Genomic DNA, 20363 nt, shown 5'->3' on the forward strand with positions numbered 1-20363 from the left:
AGAAAATGGCAAAAAGTCTCAGTCCAGTAATTGATGGTTGAGGTACAAAGATTAAAGAAGCACCGTTTTAACTAATGCAAGTTCCTGAATTAATGGTGGTTGAACTCAAGTTTCTCTGGGTCCATGAGACAGATCCACAAATTTGCATCCTATAGGTGTGGCATATGAGTGATTTTTCCAAGTGGGATGAAGTTGGAACAGTGGTTTTGAAGCATAGTAGAGACATCAGATCCGACTTCAAGGTTACGGTAAACTATGTAGACTATACAAACTATACGCAAATGCTTTGAAGGGGATGTATTTCCGTACACGAGCCAGTGCAACAGGGTGGCACCTGTTCAGTATTTTCTTAGATGCTAGAGAAGCCTAGCTGTGATGTTCTCTACGGATTGCATATGTTCGGGCGCTTATTTTATTTTAGTTAATATATTTGTTAAGTACAAACCTGGTCCCAAAATGCAGAAGCATCTGCATACAGACAAGGTGATTCAGAGCATGGGGCTCTGATTAATGATAATGGAGACACATAGATTCACAGTAAACAACAGGTATTAATTGCATTCTAAAGGATTATAAAGTATTGTTTCAGTAAATTGGCAAATACAGTTCAGCAACTCACCATAATACAGAAATATATAGCAACAGGCTTTTCAGAGGGTGATAAGAAATATAGATGGATCATTTTCAATGGAATTGGAACGTGACAGGGATAGGGAAACTGGTGACGTGGTATAGGTGGGATCGCCTTAGGAGAGTTGTGAGAGGGATAAGAATGAATAGGCAGCAACTCGTGATACAGAAAAGCCTTTAGATCCTTCCAGAACTAGCAGAGGGAAAGGAACAGTCATAGACAGTTCTTCTGGTAATCAAAGATTTTTGATACATAGCTGGAAAAAGCTTGGTTTCTCTCCTGATGGGTTCTTTAAATTTGCATTTGTATGTGGAAACTGCAGATTATTCTTTGGCAACAATAGCTTGCTGATGAGAGAGTATGGATTGGGTGATTTTGTACAAGTTGCAGTATATTTTCAATTTAATGGAGCGGAGGCAGTGCAAATTGATTATTTTTTGAGATAGCTGATGATATTTTCTTTGTTGAGGAGGTGGGAGAATGTGGAGAAACCTTCATGGCAGTAAGTGGGGAATCAGGAATACCAATCTGTAGATCATTACCTCAATCAGTATAGGAGAGCACAAGGGCTTGAACACACGTGCAGAGTTGGCTGTAGCAAGAAATTGTTTTATTTTTCAAGAATAATTCAATTCATGTAGGACGTGATAAATATCAGGAAGAAAATATCAGGTGGACACACTTTAAGGACCTGGCCCATTATGTCTTGGGACTGATGGAGGTATCCCACAACTTGGGCGATGGTGGCATGGGTGACAGTGTACCCAGTAGCGTCACTTTGCTGGTCCACAGATTCCCTCCCACAAACCCTACCCCCACTACCCTGTGGCCTTGATCCAGAAGGCTCCATCCCACTGGTTGCTGGCTGAACTGGAGGTGGTGGTGATGTTTGTTGAACTACAACAAGACTGGCGGACACAAGATTGGGATGATGTTGGTTTGGACATAGGCAGTGGAGGTATCCATAGGCTGAGGGGTGGTAACAGCTGGGATGGGAGGTGTAGGTGTGGGCTGAGTGTGTCTCACTGGAACTGTCTGCCCAGGCAGACCAGGCGGACCAGACTCCTCCTCATCATCCGGATTTATATAGCATTAGTCATCATACAAACATTGGCGAGTACATTTACTAAACAAATGTGATATTCACCATACACAATTCAATACCTTCACATTTGCAAGTCAGATAATTTTGACTTGTGGAACAAATACTATTAATTCAATGAGATACCAAGCATAGGACAACACACATTACACACAAATACATTTAAACTACATGACACTTCAACATATGTGAAAATGTGACAGAAAAGAGAGAAAGAGCAAAATTATATTGCAATATTATTTTCACATAATAAAAACATCAAGAGTATCGAGGATAAACATACGGTGAAGGTACATTTCTATGGGTAAGCAAAGTTTTACTATATATAACTCCTCATATGGATACCTTTGTGATATATACATCTTCAAGGCACACAGTTGTGGAGGTAATAGTACGTAACTCTACTTCGCTATTTGTACTTACCTTCTCAATATTTTGGTCCTTTTTATTTTTGGCACAATATCTGTCCACATAATATTTTTGTTACCGATATTCTGGTAGCGATCCAAACCTGCTTTAGCTGCAAAAAAGTCATACCGATATGCCATAGGCAAGCATATCATGTTGTGTTTTACAAATAAAACTACATTTTCAAAATTCACACAATTAACATTAAAATTGCGATAGTTTTTTGTTTTTTTATAAAGTAAATGAAATAGTTCATAAATTGTGTATCTATTTGTATCATTGGGTATTGATTTAAGGCTAATATGTATCTGTTTTTAATTTTTGTGTACTGCTTTAAGGTTGAAATCATAGAAGTTGCTTTAGCTACGTCCCCAGCATCCAGTAGTGATTTAATGGGGGTCCACAGAAGTCACATAGTTAAGAACCACTGTATTACAGAATTAGTGGCAATAGGTCTGCTAGACCAATGGTTCCCAAATTTTTTAGAACCCCGGCCCACTTTTTAGAATGACAGACATTTAAGACCAGCCTACCTTTAATGAACATGAGGTGTGAAATTTATGAATGTACGCAGAAAATCATGTAGTAGCGAACTATTATTGACAGAATGTACATTTTTCATTGAAATGACCACTAAATTTGCGCAGACGTACAGTTTACTAATAAAACTAAATAGAACACAAATGATAATATTCGCAAATCTGGCATATGGCATTTATCATTTGTGCATTACCAAGCAGTGTCAGAATGACTTCATTTTTTTTTTAAATCTCTTTATTGATGACAACTGTAACACTTTACAGATTTTGAACTATGAAATCAAAGAGTACATCTGCAATGGACTTATGTATATATATTAACAAATCCTACTTCACCTGTGTGCTTAGAGACACAGTCCACCATCCATCCCAGTCATCATGTAACTCCCAGCAATGCCACTCCGCGCCAGGGGGCTCACACACATTTCCTCTGTATTCGTTCCACTTTCCCCATATTTATGACCACTTTCGGGCACAGTCCCTTGATTCATATACAGTCCTCTCCATTAGCATGCACCAGTCCACATTCTTCTTCTATGCCGCAAGTGTTGGTATTTCATGTGAGCCCAATAGCCTAGTGATGTTACGCTTGGCTATTATCGCTCCCAGTGTCACCCAAGTTCTTTCTTTGTTGTTAAGGTCTTTGGGTCCCCAAATGTTCAAAAGGCAGAGTCCTATCTTGGGTTCTACTGTGATGCCCAACACCTCTTCCATGCACTGTGTCAGAGCTAACCAATATCTTCTAATACTTACACACTCCCAAACGATATGGATGAATATGCCTTCTTGACCACACTGTCTTCTGCACTCAGCGTCTGTCCTGAATCCCATTTTCACGAGTTCTGGCCCAGATAGATATGTTCTATGTAATATTTTTACCTGTACCAGTCGTAATCTGGAAGAGATTGCGGTGTCTCTGGGGGAAGTCAGGGCCCCAAACCATTCCTCATCCTCCATCTCCACCACATCACGTTCCCAGTGTGCACAGAGCTGGAGGAGGGGGTCAGGAATTTTGTTGATTAGCTTCTTATACGTCAATGAAATGGACATATTATGCATATATTCATCGAGGATTCTACCTTCGAGTGAGGAGTATTCTGGAAGTGACGCCCCCCTTGGGATTGCAGCCTGCAATGCATGCCTTATCTGTATGTATCTAAAGTACTCTGTGGGTGCTAGATGTTTGCAGCTGCATGAAGGGAATCACATCTCCATTTTCCCACAGGTCCTCAACCCTTGAAATTCCTACAAGATCCAATTGATCAAATCCCTTGCAGTTTCTCAAGTTACCAAATCAGTCTGCGTCCCAGAGTGGGGTAACCTGTGTGGTCGTCCCCGCCCATCCCATACTCTTGTTGACTGTGTGCCATATCTGTACCGTGTGTGCCGTTGGACCCATTAAGTGTAGTTTATTGGGCTGGGAATAGAGTGCTCTGATGAAATTGCCTTCTGGTAGAAGCCACATATCCATCTGATATCCAGGGTCATCCTGGGGTCTATATATGCCTTGATTTAAGGCTGCCAGCAGTGATGCCCAATAGTATCTTTTGACATCGTGGAGTCCAATTCCTCCGTCATTCCACCCTCTTATTAGTTTTTGGGTCGCTATATACAGAGTGCTTTTCTTTCCCACAGGCACTCTCTCTGCTCACTTTTAATAGCTTTAAAATAGTCTGATAGTACAGGGTGCCGAACATTTTGTAGGAGGTATAGAAAGTGTGGCAAGGACGTCATTTTAAAGAGTGCGGCTCGGCCCAGTAGTGACAATGGGAGCAATTTCCAATGCCTGACATTGTTTCTAAGTCACTGCAACCCGGGCAAGAGGTTTCGTTCATAATATAATACCGGGTCCTTGGTGAGATATATACCCAGGTACTTGAATGCCTCATGAGTCTCTACTATAGTAAAACCTTTGGGCAGAGAGAGGAACTTGCCCCTTAACCTCTTCGGTGCTCACGGCGGCTGGGTGGGGGTTCGCGCACGATGGCCGGGGGCCGTCTGAGTCCCACGATCTAGTCAAGCCAGCAGCTTCCCTGCTTTATTTCCTACTTTGTAGATTTTGCTGAGTGTTACCCTACACTGTGACTGTGCCGCGTCAGTGACTATGGCCCTATATTATTTAATTTTCAGCTTTAGCAAGTGCTTGGCCTCTTCCGAGTTGCCCCGTGTACCTTCCCCTCAAGCTGCAGTATGTCTGCTTCTAACTTGGCGAGGAGTGCAATTTTCTCTTTCGGGGTTCCAGCAATCTGGGAGATCACATGTCCCCTGATTACTGTTTTAAAGACTTCCCAAAGTGCCTGGGCAGATTCTACCAATTCCTCATCCTCTTGAATGTAGCACTCCACTTCCTGCGTGATTTTCATTTTGACTGATGAGATTTTGAGGTACCAGGGATTTATTGGGGGTATTCGTCCTGCCTGCGGATCTCCCACCCCATCTGGGCCTAAACCGGGGAGTGATTTGGGATGCCCCTGGCCAGGTGTCTTGCCCTTTTGAATTGTCCCAGTTGACCAGCCGGCACCATAATATAGTTGATTCTGTAGAGACTATTGTGGGCTCCGGAGTGAAATGTAAATTACGCCTCCACCCGCCACAGGTCCACTAGTCCCATAGCTCCCACAAAGTCATGGACCTGAGTTCTCAATGTCGGCACCTTCTAATGTTCTTGACACTATCTAGTTAAAATCACCCCTGATTAGGCTCAGTCCCTCAGGGAGAGCAAGCAGGAGCTCCCCCAGGTCCCTGAAGGTTGGTTTGTGGAGGCCCGGGGTAATATGTACAGATAACAGAGTTAGTTTACGACCTTCCCACCTCCCGATTGCTGCCGTAAACCTGCCCTGCTTATCTGTCCATGTGCGGTCAATGGCTAGCGGGAAAACATTTCCTGATCAATATTCCTACTCCACTGGATCCGGAGCTAAACACTGATTGTATAACAAACTTGTATCCCCACCTGGTCAGCGCCCGCATGCATTCCCAATCAAGTGCGTCACTTGCAGAAGGTCCTCCTCAGGTGAGTGTCGCTTGAGATATTGGAGCACTATCCCCCTCTTGAGCTTGTCACCCAGTCCGATCATGTTTCAGGACATTAACCTGATATTCTGTTTAACTGACGGCCCAATTACATTTGTAATGTGTTGCCTGACTAGACGCAGGAGTTCCCGCAAGGGTTGTGTGCCCCTTCCCCGCTGCCAATAGTACTCCGCTTCCGGAAAGTGGCAGATTACTATCATGAAGTGTTAGTGAATGGAGCAAGCCTACCTTAAGTGTCATTTAAAATATGTATGTCACTAAACAAGAACCCAGATCCCCCCTCTCTGCTTCCCTACAATCTGGGTGTAAAACTGCCCTCATTATTATTATTATTATTATTATTGGGACATTTGTAGAGCGCTGCGATTACGCACACCGGCGTGTCCACGCGCTGAAAGTGGGAATAGGCAAATGACAGGGAGCACAGGAACTACGCGGGCCATTATTTAGTTTAGAGATAAGTTTTTAATTTTGCACGGAATCTAGCCTCCTCTGGTTCCAAACGCAGGTCTATTGGCAGTTTGTTCCAGTTGGTTGCCGCCAAGTATCTGAAAGACCTGCCTCCCATGCGGGCCTTCTTAATTCTTGGAATCCTCAGTAGACCGCCCCCTGTAGATCTAAGCGCACGTGTTGGTATGTACGCTTCGATCAAATTCGTCAGAGGGGCGGGTGCCCTGCCATTCATGATCCGATGACAGGTGCAGAGGGCTTTGTACTCCACTCTTCTCCTCACAGGGAGCCAGTGTAACTGCTGGAGGGCCGCCTTGGAAGGCGCCCTTTTAGGCAGTCTGAGAATCAGACGCGCTGCCGCATTCTGCAGCACTTGCAGGCGAGCCATGCTTTTTTCTGGAGCCCTCAGGTACAGTAGGTTCCCATAGTCCGACCTAGCTGTCACCAGGGCATGAACCAGGGTTTGACGTGCTTCAAGCGGGAGTAAGTCCAGGACCTTTCTCAACTTCTTCAGAATCCCGAAACAGACTCCCACCACCCGATTAATCTGGGGGCCAAATGTGAGACCTACGTCAAACCACACCCCCAAATTGCGCGCCTCTAGGCATGGGGTTGGGGTCGGTCCAAGGCAGGAAGGCCACCATGCCGGCGACCAGGCAGACTGGGCTCTCCCCACCACAAGCACCTCTGTCTTGCTGCCGTTCAGCTTCAAGCAATTATTGGCCATCCATTCGGCAAGATCTTTCATGCACGAACGGAAGCCATTGGCAGCAAGACAGGGCGCCTGCGATAGGGAGATCACCAGCTGCGTGTCGTCGGCGTAGGAGACCAGTTGGAGGCCATGGCTCTCCACAATCGAGGCAACAGGCGCGACATACATATCAAAGAGGGTTGGGCTCAATGACGAGCCCTGCGGCACGCCTTGGCCCAAAGGCACCCCCTTGTGGCCATCTATGCAGAGTGCCTGTCGCCTCATTTGAAAACTATACTAATGTGGTGGGGGGCTGGAACCTCTGTACCTTAACCCACCGCTAGCCCTACTAGAGGAGTGTATTTCCATGCGATTATGGTACTTTAATTATGAAAGTCACTTAGCTGGTGTTGCAGAATTCTATCGAGCAGTTGCTTTGCCACGTGAGTTGATCCGGTCCCACAAGGCATGAACCTGCCTCTTGTAAGTTCCAAGACGGCCCCACCACTCCAATTATCTGAACTTGCTCCATCTGCAGACTGATTCGTTTGAATATTAGGAACCACCACCTCTGGACAGCCTCCATCCATCCAACCATTCTTGTGCAGCTTCTGGAGTGTCGAAGAACCATGTCTTTCCTTCAGCCTCTATCCTCAATCGTGCCGGGAACAGCACAGAGTACTTAATTCCTTTATCTCCCAGCCTGAGTTTAATTCCCTGGAAGGAGCATCATTGCTTCTGTACACTCACAGTGAAATCAGGAAAAAAGGTCACAACACTATTGTCGATGTTAGTTGTGGGGCAGTTCGGGCTGGACTGTTCCCATGGGACACAGGGTCAAGACTGATTTTCATATGGCTAGGTTCAAACTGGAATGGCATGGTGAGCAAACAAACTATGGATTTAGGCTCAGATCTCTGTGCTGGGGTGAATGTATGACATTGTTCTGCATTCTGTCCATCAACTGTTGTTTTTGCAGGGCAATGTCACGGTCTCTGAAGTTGAAGAGTCTCGCCAATAGCGGCCTGGGAGGGGTCCTGATTTAGGTCTGCCTTCATGGGATGCGATGCGCCCTTTTCACCAAGAAGAAATTGGATATGGTTTTAGGTTGGAGATTATTAGTGATTAGTTTTTCAACTAAAAGGTCAGGTGTAGACCCCTTCACTCGCTCCAGCATTCCCCGGATCCTAACATTTTTTCAGCGAGACCTTCCCTCATAATCCTCCAGTTTACTTTCCAATGCTTTACTCACTGTTTGGAGATGTTCGATCTGTTGCTGCATGGTTTTGAAGTCTTGGCAGGGTTCAGTCGTAACACCCTCCATTGTTTTGACCTTTTTCGCTCATTTTCTGAAGGTCTCCCCTGATGCGTGTAATTATGGTCGTTATTGAGTCCATTCTACTTTTGAGTGAGGTTGGCACTCCTGTGATGGCCTACATAATGTCTTTGAATATAGGATCTTCTGTCCCTTGTTGCTGCCCCGGCATCCCATCAGCATTGGTTGTTCCACCTGTATCTGCAGTCTTGGAAATGGCGTTTTTATCAAGTTTTGTTTGGTGGTTGTTTCGAGATCCTTTGGCCCCTGACATTGCACTTCCTGTAAGCCACTAAAGAGAGGGAGAGAAGTCTTCTGATTCAAGTCGCCCCTTGCCCCCAGGATGCTGCCCGTCGCCTGCCTCTGAAGTGCTGCAATTGCCAGCTCCAATCGACCTTACGTGGTTCTCCCGAGGGGTATGGGGAAAGGATTAACGTGATTGTTCAGGTTCCATGCCCCTTCATGTCTAAGTAAGGAGATGGACCCAGGCCAACCCCTCTGCATTCTAGAGTATGATGCTGGCTTCACGGTCTTGCCAATCGCACTTTTCAAACAGGGGTGTTGTGGAACTCCCGGGGGATCGGACACATGAATTGCTTCACTGCTGGTCCATATGGGGGCCCATATTCCTGTCAGTCTACTGATGCTTCACCTTCCTTGACAGCATTTGGGGTCTACAAGAGAGTCTCCAGGAAGGAGGGACCCGCTTGTGCAGACCGCGATCACTGTATCCCCAAATGGCTCTCCAGTAGGGTTCCGTTAAGGCACGGTTGTCTGGGAGCTGTTGGCCACTTGTTTCCTTATTTCAACCCAAACATGTAAGCGGATACCTCAGTTCCCCACTGCACATGGGCCGCGGGACCAATATCGGGCCTGTACTTGTCCTAGGCGCAGTGGTATCAGGCAGAGATCTTGGGTTCACTCACTAGAGGTCCATTGCAGAGTTTTGAAAGGGTGGGCCAAAGTCTCTGCTAGCCACCCCTCCACCATTCCGCTCTTTCACGCCATTCTCCATGAAGTTGGAGTAAGCGACTTCAGTATGCAGCATTTGAATCAGGCTGCCCAGGCGAGGTCTGCGCTGCGAACTCGGACCACCTCGATCTCTCGCCCTATTCTGCCTGAGGCACCTGTAGTTTCGGTGTTTGCAGCGAGGGACTGCAGACGGGCACTGGCCTGTTGTTGCCACCTGGGGGACCAGACCACTGTGCGCGCAAGGTTCTATGACACTTACTGCAATTCTCGGCACCTCTGTGGTCGTCCCCTCGCGGTACTGCTGGTAATGCAAGTCAGTGACGAACGGCTGTTCTCCGTCCATGTTGGTTACAGCTTGCAGGCTTGAAGGACTATGCATTTCATTGCATGGAACGGATCTATATGACGGATTTATGAGCAGCAGAGGTTAGATAGTTTCGAAGCTTCACTAGCGTGCAACCATTTTTGACACTTGGCCACACCCCAAATGTACTTTATTATTGTGTTCCTGACTGCCGAATGCATATAGTTCATTTACATTTTGTTATGTGATGCAAAAAACACAAGATCCTACAGGCTTTCCTTCACACTCCCTGTACTCCAGCAAGATAGTCAAATAATTCACTTAATTGTCTTCATACTCCTTAAATGAGCACCGGGTGACCTGCCACTTTCCTCTATTTGGCATCCATACTCCGCATCAACGCTGCCGTACTGCCTTACTCTCCTCTGTGGCTTTCAGCTCTGAACCTTTATCATGGTTAGCCCGGGGCTAGATCAACCTTTCAGAGCAGAGTGTGAGGTAAGCTGCTCATGCCTCAGATTCATAAGTTGTGCATTTATCAAAACATGTTCTAAAGTGATTAGCCGGTTTATGTATAACTAATTCTAGCAGATAAAGCAACTGAGGCACAGAGTGATTATGTGATTTTCCCAGGATCACACAACAAATTATAGCAAGGAGCCTGCAAACCCAATCCAGTTCTCTTGGGTCATGGCCCATAGCACTCAGCTACATCTCATCTTCAGTTTTGCCAGTGTTCCTGAGGGGATAGGTTGCCAAGCATAAGGACACACTGTGCACATGTATGTATTTTATTGCCAGTAGGTATAGCCAAATAACTTTTTGCTACCTTTTAAATGAATCAAATAACTTCAAAGCAATTTGTTTTGAGTGATCATCATATGATGCACTGTACAGCTCTCTGAAACCAGCCTTGGTGGAGTTTGCACCATGTAAAACAACTCTTACATTAACTAATGCAAGCCGATTCTCTCTGGTGAGATTTTCATAAATACCTGAGAACTAGCGTGAAAGTAGAGAGAGCTGGCGCAGGTTCTTAGAAGAGAGCTTAGAGATTCCACATACATGTTGAATGGAGAGGGGAGGGGTTCAAACTTTGAGGAAATCTTGCTGAGGAGACAAAGCGCTGTGTGGTGTTCTGTGTTCTTACATGGAATCTGAAACACAGCCTGTGTGGTCCAGATTCCACCGAGGGACAGTTTGCTCAGCCCTGATAACAGCTTCATCTGCTACTCCTCACTTATTCAATAAATAAGTGAACTCACCTTTTGTATCCTGTATTCTTTTGGACGAGAACTTAACATTGGCGATGATGGAAACAAACCCATGAAGTTTCAGGCCTGAAGCACTGCATTGTATGCAGACCAAGAGACGGTTGATCTTTCACCGCAACGATTTCGGCTGTTGTTCTGGCCGAGTACTGCCTTCCTGATTCCTGTATCTTTCCTGAAAATCCGGAGTTTTTCAAGTAATCCGGTGAGACTGTATCTAATTTTATCCTATTTGCATCTTTGCTGTGTGAATCGATTCGACTCGCGCTCTGGAATCCTGTGCGTGCTCTGCTCTTCTCACGAGCCTCTATTACGTCGTTCACGCATGCGCGTGATTTCTTCATCTGAGTTTACGAGCGTCATTGGAGCTGGCTGTTTCTTAGCAACGTTTGGCTTGCTGTGACGTCTTGGAGTTTAGGAGCGTCATTGGAGCTGGCTGTTTCCTAGCAACGTTTGGCTTCCTGTGACGGCTTGCGCTGAGAGCAACACGTTTTATGTTGCTTAGTGCTGTCGTCACAAGCGCTGTTGCTTAGTTTGCCAGCTGAAATTCACAGCGTGTGGTACTTTTAAGGTGTTCAGCTGTGAATTTTTGTATTTTTAGCCTCAACATTCGCTGATACACACAGCATTTTAGCATTACTTCGTGTGTCATCAATACCTAACGCTGACACACACAGCATTGCAGATTTATTTTCATTGAATCTTTGCTGATTCTCACTGCATTTTGGCATTAATACATAGAATTTCTGGTGGTTATTTATTTTATTTATTTAATTTACAACATCTACATACGTTTTAACTCATGGAAACCTTCAGTGCCCCTCCTCCATTTGTAGCTTCACCAGGGGAACCTTCATTGGAATGGAAACAATGGAAAGAGGGATTTGAAGCTTACTTGGAAGCTATGGGAGGTGAGGACTAAACCGATAAGCGCAAGTTAGCCATTTTAAAACATTCTTTAGGAGCTGAAGGAAGGCAAGTATTAAGTCATCTACCCCTAGTACCTAGAGACAATTCTTCTGATGAAGATGTTGATGTATATGAAAGTGCTATTAAACAACTTGACAAACAATATATCAAGAAAATGAATGAAGTTGTGGTGCCTTATACATTTTTGGGTAGACAACAACTTGCAAATGAACCAATTGATACATTTGTCAAAGACTTAAGAATTTTAGCTGCAAAATGCAATTATCAAAATTTTCTCGATCAAATGCTAAGAGATCAGATGGTTCACAATGTTGCAGATGCCAAGTTACAAGAGAAGTTATTATCTGCACAAGATTTAACTCTATCAAAAGCTCTTGATATTGCCCATCGTTTTGAAGATATGAAGTTGGGCATCAAGGAGTTGGCAGAAAAAAAAGTCCTTCTTCTGAAATTCATGTTGTTAAAAAAAAATTGTTGAAGATAATCCTACCACTTCTGGTATGAATCCAGAAAGAAGAGACTATGTTTGTTATAAATGTGGTTTCCCAGGACATTTGGCTTCTGAGAAACGTTGTCCAGCAATAAGTAAAGTTTGTAGATATTGCAAATCCAAGGGTCATTATGCCAGAATGTGCAGGAATAGAAATAAATGTAGGTATAAAAATACAGGAATTATTAATCCAAAATCAGAAAGAGTTAAGGAAATTTCCAGTGATATTGATGAATCTGAATATTTATTAGCTGTATTCGAAATTGATGAAACTATCAAAGATGCACCATTTTGTATGTTACAAATTGGTAACAAAGATATAAAAGTTATCGCTGACTCTGGTGCAAGACTTACCTTAATTGGTGATAAGTGGTTAAAAGAATTTCCTGGCATATCTTTGCTTCCACCCGATATTAAACTAGTAGGGTATGGCAAGAAACCAATTGATCTTTTGAGTTATTTTATTTCTGATTTGAGCTTTAAAGGTAAAACTATATCATTCAAGGTTTATGTAGCCAAAGAGGGATCCTGCCTTTTGGGTTGGCCACAACAGCGGGATTTAATGATCACCTTGGATCCCAATCACCCTGATCAAGTAATATGTTATTCTGATTTGATTGCCCAGGTCACTAATTATGTCAAAACTGATTGGGAAAAATTATTTCCTAATGTATTTTCTTCTCATTTAGGTTTATTGAAAACATTTGTTCACAAGATCATATTAAAACACAATGCCATACCTAAGGTTCATAAAGTCAGGAACATATCTTTATTGTTAAGAAATGCTGTTAAAAAAGAATTAGAAAGACTTTGTCAATTGGATGTTATAGAGGAGATTGAGTCTTCCGAATGGCTTTCACCAGTCGTTGTAGTACATAAACCTAACGGCAAGGTTAGAGTATGTGTGGATATGAAGATTTGAATTCCAATGTTTGGGTTGACAGACATCCCCTGCCCAATATTGGAGAGATGTTTGCTAAACTTAAAGATGCAGCCATATTTTCCACATTAGATTTATCTAATGCGTATCACCAGATTGCATTACATGAGGATAGCAAGCATCTTACATCTTTTATCACTTCTGAAGGTGCTTTTAGGTACAAAAGGATGGCCTTCGGGTTAGTTTCTGCTTCCTCAGTATTTCAGAGGGTAATGCACAAATTGTTTAAAGATGTGGATAATGTTTTGTACTTTCAAGACGACAAGTTTTACACAAAGTTTTGTCTATTCTACAAGACAATGGTTTAACTTTAACTAAAGAAAAATGTAAATTTGGCATGAATTCTGTTGACTATTTAGGGCATTCAATCAGTAAGAATGGCATTTCTCCTAAACAAAACTTAGTGAAAGTAATTGAAGATGCCCCAGAACCTCAAAACAAAGATCAGTTGAGGTCCTTCTTAGGCTTAGCTGAACACTATGCCAAATTCATTCCATCTCTTGCAGACAAAACAACTCATATGAGATGTCTAATGAAAAAACATCAGATGTTTACCTGGGATTTACATTGTAAAAAATAATTTGATTTTCTTTAAAAAAGTATAGCTTCTGCACCAGCTTTATCTCCATTTGACACATCTTGTGATTCTGTTGTTATATTGGATGCAAGTAATGTGGGTATTGGTGCAGGGCTTATGCAGAACCAAAAAGGTCATCTTGTGACTATTGTATTTGCTTCAAGACCTCTAAGAGGTGCAAAAGATAAATATTCTACTCTTGAAAAAGAAACTCTACCTTGTTGGTGGGGTATAGAGTATTTTCGCAAGTATGTGTATGGAACAGAATTTAAAGTCAGAACTGACCATCGCCCATTAGTAGATTTGTATACAACTAAGGGTTGTGGAAAGGCTACGACAAGAATTGCCAGATGGCAATATAAGTTACAAGATTTTCATTTCAAAGTGGAATACATTCCAGGGATAAAAAATTTACTAGCTGACTGTTTGTCAAGATTACCAGTTAAAGATGACAATGTAGTTATTGATGATACTGATTGTGAAAAGGTTATATCCATTTGTGAAGTGCCAAATGGGTGTATAAAAGAAGATCAATGGAGAGCTGCATGTGAAAATGATGAAGATTATAAGAAAGTAATTACTTTTGTCAAAACTAATTGGCCAAAGAAAGCTGATGCGTCTCAAAGTTTGTTACCTTTTCTTCAAATTGCGCAAGAATTGTCCATACAGAATGACATCTTGATGAGGGGTTTGCAATTGGTTATACCTTGTGATTTTAGAGAGATTGTTTTAGATATTGCTCATGAAGGACATCCTGGTATGACTAGTATGAAGAGAAGAATTAGGAGTGAATGTTGGTGGCCAGCTGTTGATAGATGCATTGAAAGGAAAGTTAGATCTTGTGTTGAATGTAGCATCAGTGACAAAGGGCAGAAAACCTTGATTTATCATCATGCTCCCATTTCAAGACCTAATCATGTGTGGGAATGTGTGTCATTGGATATTGCTGGACCTATGAGTTTTGGTCACAATCCAGTTTTTGCAATTATTTTAAATCATCAACTATCTCAATGGCCAGAAGTTAAATGTGTTGCTCAAGTTACTTCAAAGGTTGTTATTCAGTTTTTAAATGATGTTTTTGAGAAGGAAGGTTTTCCTGTATCAATTCTAACTGACAATGGTGTACAATTCGTTTCAGTGGAAATTAAGTCTTTTCTTGAAAGTCATGGCATCATACATAAACGCTCTTCTGTATACTATCCCCAGAGTAATGGAATAGTAGAACGCTAGATTAGAGTATTGAAAGAAGGGTTGCAACTTGCTTTATGCAATGGTAAGAATTGCTATGATGCTGTGAATAAATTGTTATGGAATTACAGGAATACGCCTAGAAGTGAAGAAGATTTATCACCTTTTGAAAAAATGAGAGGTAGGAAGAGTTTGTGCAATTTGAGTAAAAAATGGATGAGAGATTTGATGATCAAAGGCAGTGAAGTTACCAAAATGAGGAATAAACAGTCACAGGTTATGGATGATGAATCTAACAAGTCTTTTTCTTGCTCCATAAATGTTGGTGATTGGGTACGTGTAAAAAAGGGTAGATTTGTTAGAGTTGGTGAAACTCATTTCTCTGAACCTATGAGAGTAGTCAGAGTTGGAAGACAAGTTGTGGAGTTAACTGATGGAAATGTTAGGAGTTTTTCTAAAGTTGTGAAAGTTTTCAATGGTAATGTTTATCGTGCTTCTTCATTTCACACCAAAGATACATTTCATAAAAATTCAAATTGGAGAAAGAGTCATCAATTTTCTTCCAATGTTGGGAGAGGCCGTGTTAATACGAGAAAGAGACATGCACCAGCATGGTGTAAATATTATGTTATGAGCAAATAATTCCACATGTTACTGCATAACATTTTGTGTTTTTAAAGTTTCTTTTATTTCTTCTTCATCAATTTTTGGTTATTTATGTTAACTTATTTTGCATATTCTCTTTATTTCAAGAATGTATTTGTACAAGTCCTGTTAATAATTTTCTTTAAAGAAGGGAGATGTGTGGTCTTCTGTGTTCTTACATGGAATCTGGAACACGGCCTGTGTGGTCCAGATTTCACAGATGGACAGTTTGCTCAGGCCTGATAACAGCTTCATCTGTGGCTCCTCACTTATTCAATAAATAAGTGAACTCACCTTTTGTATCCTGTATTCTTTTGGATGAGAACTTAACACGCTGGCGAGACAGTCAGACTTTTTTCCCTTGCAGGAAGGAAGACAGTTTCTCTTCGGAAGAATTTAGCATCAATCTTGCATGAGCTATTTAAAGATTGAGCCTAACCGTGATCAACACCATAACAGGCATGAATGTCACATATGCATCATCATTGGACTTACTTACTATACAATATCTTAATCAGTTAGTCCACAGGTGACAGTGGGGGGTGAACCTCCTTTCCAACACCCTAGAGCTTTACAAGATAGGTAGAGACAATCTAAAAAAGGTCATGACTCCCACGTAAGAAGTTTTGTGAAAATCAGCTTTCACTTTGGTGTGCTTATTCTTAGGCTTCAAAATTGCCATAAATGGGATGTGTACAAGGGCAACAGAAGAACCCAATTACATGGGTTGCCAAATTATAATCAAACCATGTAAAATGAAATATTAATGGGAATTCACAGAATAAAACAATAATACAAGATAAAGCTGATATCACAAAAATTGCTGAAACACAGTATAAAGACAGCTCTCCACTATGATGTAATACATCAAGGGTTGGCTTGATGTCAGTAGCATAGGGAGTAGAGGAATTTCTGTTATAGTGCACGTCAGGATATGAGGTGCTCAAGCGCATCATGAGCCGTAAAGTAAGCAATGAAATTGGGCTAACCAGTCCCTGGTTTGGTATCACAAAAAGAGCCTCTTACTGGGTGAGGTGTGCCTCTCAAATTCGTGGGCCCCGGTGCCAGTGCATCTGTTTCACTATTGACATCACCTCCTCCTCCCTTCACCCTCCCTGCCAGTAATATAACCTCTGTATTAGAGTCTAGGATTCTTTGTTCGAAATCTGTCCATAAATCAGTAATATTTACATTACTCATTGATTATTGACATTGACTGATATGTTAATTGCCTCTCTTTATATTTCTAAAACGAATGAAAGTTAATATTAAAGTCAGCTGCCTGCTCTGCAATTATGGAGAAACTTCAAAATGTTCCAAGCTACAGCATCATAATGCATGCAGATGCTTGAGGCCTAAACCATCTTGTAAGAGCAGACAACATGAACAAAAGAGTTTAAGTGTATAAACCGCAAACCTGAAAAATCATCTATCAACTGTTAACCGGGTCGTGTTTGGGCAGGACCAGAGGTTAACTACAGTGGTGCTTCATCAAAACTCCCATCAGTCAGAAGGTTGCATGGTGGACTGGCCAAAATCTGTGCCATGAGCCAGCCAATGAGCTTCCCTAGACTCTAAGACTGTTTTGGATGTAAGGGCTGAATTCAATAACACAACAAGCACTTTTACTATGACAATCAGCAAAGAACTGTAATGTTGACAGACTCATTGCAAAGATCCAGTGACATGAATTCCAGTTACACGAGAAAATTGCAGAAATGATTTCCTCACATTAAATTTAGTTTAAAAAAAGTGAAAATTAATAATGGCCATGCAATTTTCTTTTTAAATAAAACATGCAACTGCCCATCCAATTATATAAATTAATTTGTACCATAATCATATTTTCTATTGCAAGAACGCTAGCAAATTATCAATACTGGTGCTAATAAGTTTGAGTATGGCAACATACTCCTACTTCACAATTCCCAATTGAATACAAGTTTCTACATAAACAGTAATATTTTCCACATAATCGCCTTTCAACTTTATCTTACCTGAGGTTCTCTCCTCCTTCAGAACAGGCATGGTCTAGTTTATCAGGGAGACCTACCACAAAGCTTTTCAAGTGAGCAAGCTCCAAAGCTTTCCAAAGATCCTCCTCACTATATGAATCAAATGGATCCAAATTCATCCTCAAAGACCCAGAAAATAAAACCGGATCCTGTCAAAAACAGCAACAAAGATGAGAAAATGTAGATACTATAGTTAGGCATTCCTGTTTACAGTTTCTATTTTTGGGCAATTCTGGTGGGGGGGTTTCAGTGTTTTCCAGTGATCTCAATGCCTTAAAAACAGTGGTTATCAGTGATTACATATTTTCACGCCATTAAAAACAACAGAACAATGTTTTGGGAATGTTTTCCTTTTATTATTGCTTGATTTCTGCACTGATAGTGTATGGTATATAGACAGTGTATGTACAGTATATAGGAGGTCCAAATACATTTTTACAAATTAAAATGATTGAACTACACCATACAATAATTCTTCAAAGAGGCTTTGGTCATGCGCACTCACTCTTTCCTTCCCATGTAAACTTTTATCTGTGAAAAGACACTCTCAAAATTGGCACTTAAGAAAGGCAACACCAAAACAGCCAGTTCACAATTTGCCAACTCTGGCCACTGACATAGCCTTCCATGCCATTACTGGTGTACCTAAAAATTGCGATTTTCTGGCAGATGTTCTGGAACATATACTTTAAACTGGGCGCATATGCCCTCAGAGTTATTGAAGCGGTCAACAATGAAGCAGTACTTTTCAAAATCTGGTGAAAATTTCCCTTGCGGAAGAGATATAGAACTTGTGCAGAGTTCCAAAGTGAGGCTTCATTGACTTAAAATGTCATGGTTGGTGAAGGGACATTTCTATACATCATTGCAAGCCATTTCTCATGCATTGTAAAATAAAATTTCATGAACTGCTCCTCAACATTTCTTTGCTTACCAAGCGGCAATCATTCTAACACGGAACATGTTGCTGTGCCAAAGTCACTAAAAGTCTCGCCCAGCCTACTCTCAAGGAGATGTTTCACATCTACGCCAATTATGCTGAACATTTGGTACACAAGGTTGTTTTTTAGACTCTAGTTTTTTATGTCCGCTACAGTAGTCATGTTTTCTAGTAAAAATATAAGAATGCAGTAGAGTGTACTTTTTTCACATCACTATCAATAGGCAATCGAAGATTCTCACATTTTTGCCTTTGGCATCATCACTAAAACAAAAAATTATGTAAATGGTCGCCAAATGGATAGTATATAATTCATAACCTGTAGGACTGAGAACCACTGGCTAAATGACACAGTTGGGTTGACTCTTTCTTTGATGCCACACAAAGCACAAAATGAGAAATCTTTGCATTTTAGTTTGTGCGCATAACGGAACAGTGCACCAGAATGGACAAAGTCAATAGCATTCTTCATTAACTCTGAAGATTGTAAATATGGTTTCAGCATACCATCTAGTAAGCTGTAAGGATCTCTTACAGGGAAGGCCTTCGCTTAGGTATTGATTTTGAAAGGTCCTCACACAACCTTTCGTATACGTAGCTGAATCACTGCAAAGACAAACAATTTCACTCCAATTTTTATTAAACTTGGTAAGAACTTTTTGCAGCAGCATCCTAAGTGACACTGCGTTCCATGTTTTCCATAAGTCTGGTGCCATGTTTTCACCACTAGCCCAGATGCTTGGTGAAAGCACTCTTTTTTTACCACATCCTCGTTCCAAGAAAGAGCCAACCACCTTATTGTCCTTTCAGAGAGAGACCAGAGTGTGATCTCATCCTACACCCGGACAGACGTACTGAATTGCCGGGAGGTGCTTTCAGGAAGATCTTACTCCATCAAGGCATATTTCAGCCTGTTGGCCCTGGATATGTGTCGTGATCTAACCGACCCCGAACTAGACCATGGAGTATAGGGGCATAATCATCGGACCTGGGGAAAGAAAAAAAAAAAACCCTGGAGTTCTGAATAGCTTTTCATTTCCACTTGACTAACACATTCCAAAAGGCAAGGCTCCGAGAGTTGCAGGATCTAGCTGTGTCTACCCTTGATGTTTCGTAGAGTGATGACAGCCAGTCTGCGTGGGTTGGTGGGTTGGAGTCGGCCCAGTGTTTACATATTTGCCGTCTTGCCAGAAGGATTACATAGAACAAGAAAGACCTTGCAAACCCGGTAATGCTGTCTTCCAGACCAAATATGATTAAGACCAAACTGAGGGTAATCAGTGTATCAAGAATCGATTTCAAGGTAGCATTAACATCGTCCCAATACGTCTTAATGCAGGGGCAGTCCCAAAACATATGGATATCCGAGGCAGCAGGGAGACGGCACTTGTTGCAGCACTTTCCTGGCTGGAATTTGGAAAGCCTTTGGGGGAGCGATATGCTCGGTGCACAGTAAACAGGTGGTTGCGTTTTAACCATGCTGGCTTGACAGTTTTATAAAGAAGACTAAAAGATCTAACTCATAGGTCTTCACCCAGTGTACCTAAGTCACTTCCCCACAACTCCAACGGGAGGTTGAATTCACCGTCTGCCTCCTCCATAATAGACCAGTACCAAAAAGTCACCTCCTTACCCCCCGTCTGCCTTTCTACCAGATGTTTTTCTAGAAAGATGCATCTCCCAACCCGAGCGTTTTTCCTTAACTGCTCGCGGGACCAACTGTCCAGTTGTAGGTATTTGAATCTAGATAGAACTGGGCTGACTCTTTCAAAGAGCGCCTCCCATTCTACCAAAGAGCCTCCTGCCATCAACTCTCCCCATCTCAGAACCCCTGCCTCTAGTAAGGGGACTGCAAGACTATCTTTTAGACAAGGGGGAGCCCCGCGGAATCCCAGATTGGGGCGAGGTTGGAAAAGTATTTG

General features: G+C 42.2%; 1 protein-coding gene across 1 annotated transcript in view; it reads right to left on the reverse strand.

Moving 5' to 3' along the window:
• The window catches only part of LOC147688567 (multidrug resistance-associated protein 1-like), a 900980-nt gene that overhangs the window by 15630 nt on the left and 864987 nt on the right, over positions 1-20363 (reverse strand). The window contains exon 29 of the mRNA XM_086941435.1: positions 17484-17650. Within this exon, the coding sequence (XP_086797561.1) occupies positions 17484-17650 (167 nt within the window). The remainder of the gene's footprint in view (positions 1-17483; positions 17651-20363) is intronic.

Source organism: Lissotriton vulgaris, chromosome 10 (assembly GCF_964263255.1).
Source record: "Lissotriton vulgaris chromosome 10, aLisVul1.2, whole genome shotgun sequence".
Taxonomy (NCBI): Eukaryota; Metazoa; Chordata; class Amphibia; order Caudata; family Salamandridae; genus Lissotriton; species Lissotriton vulgaris.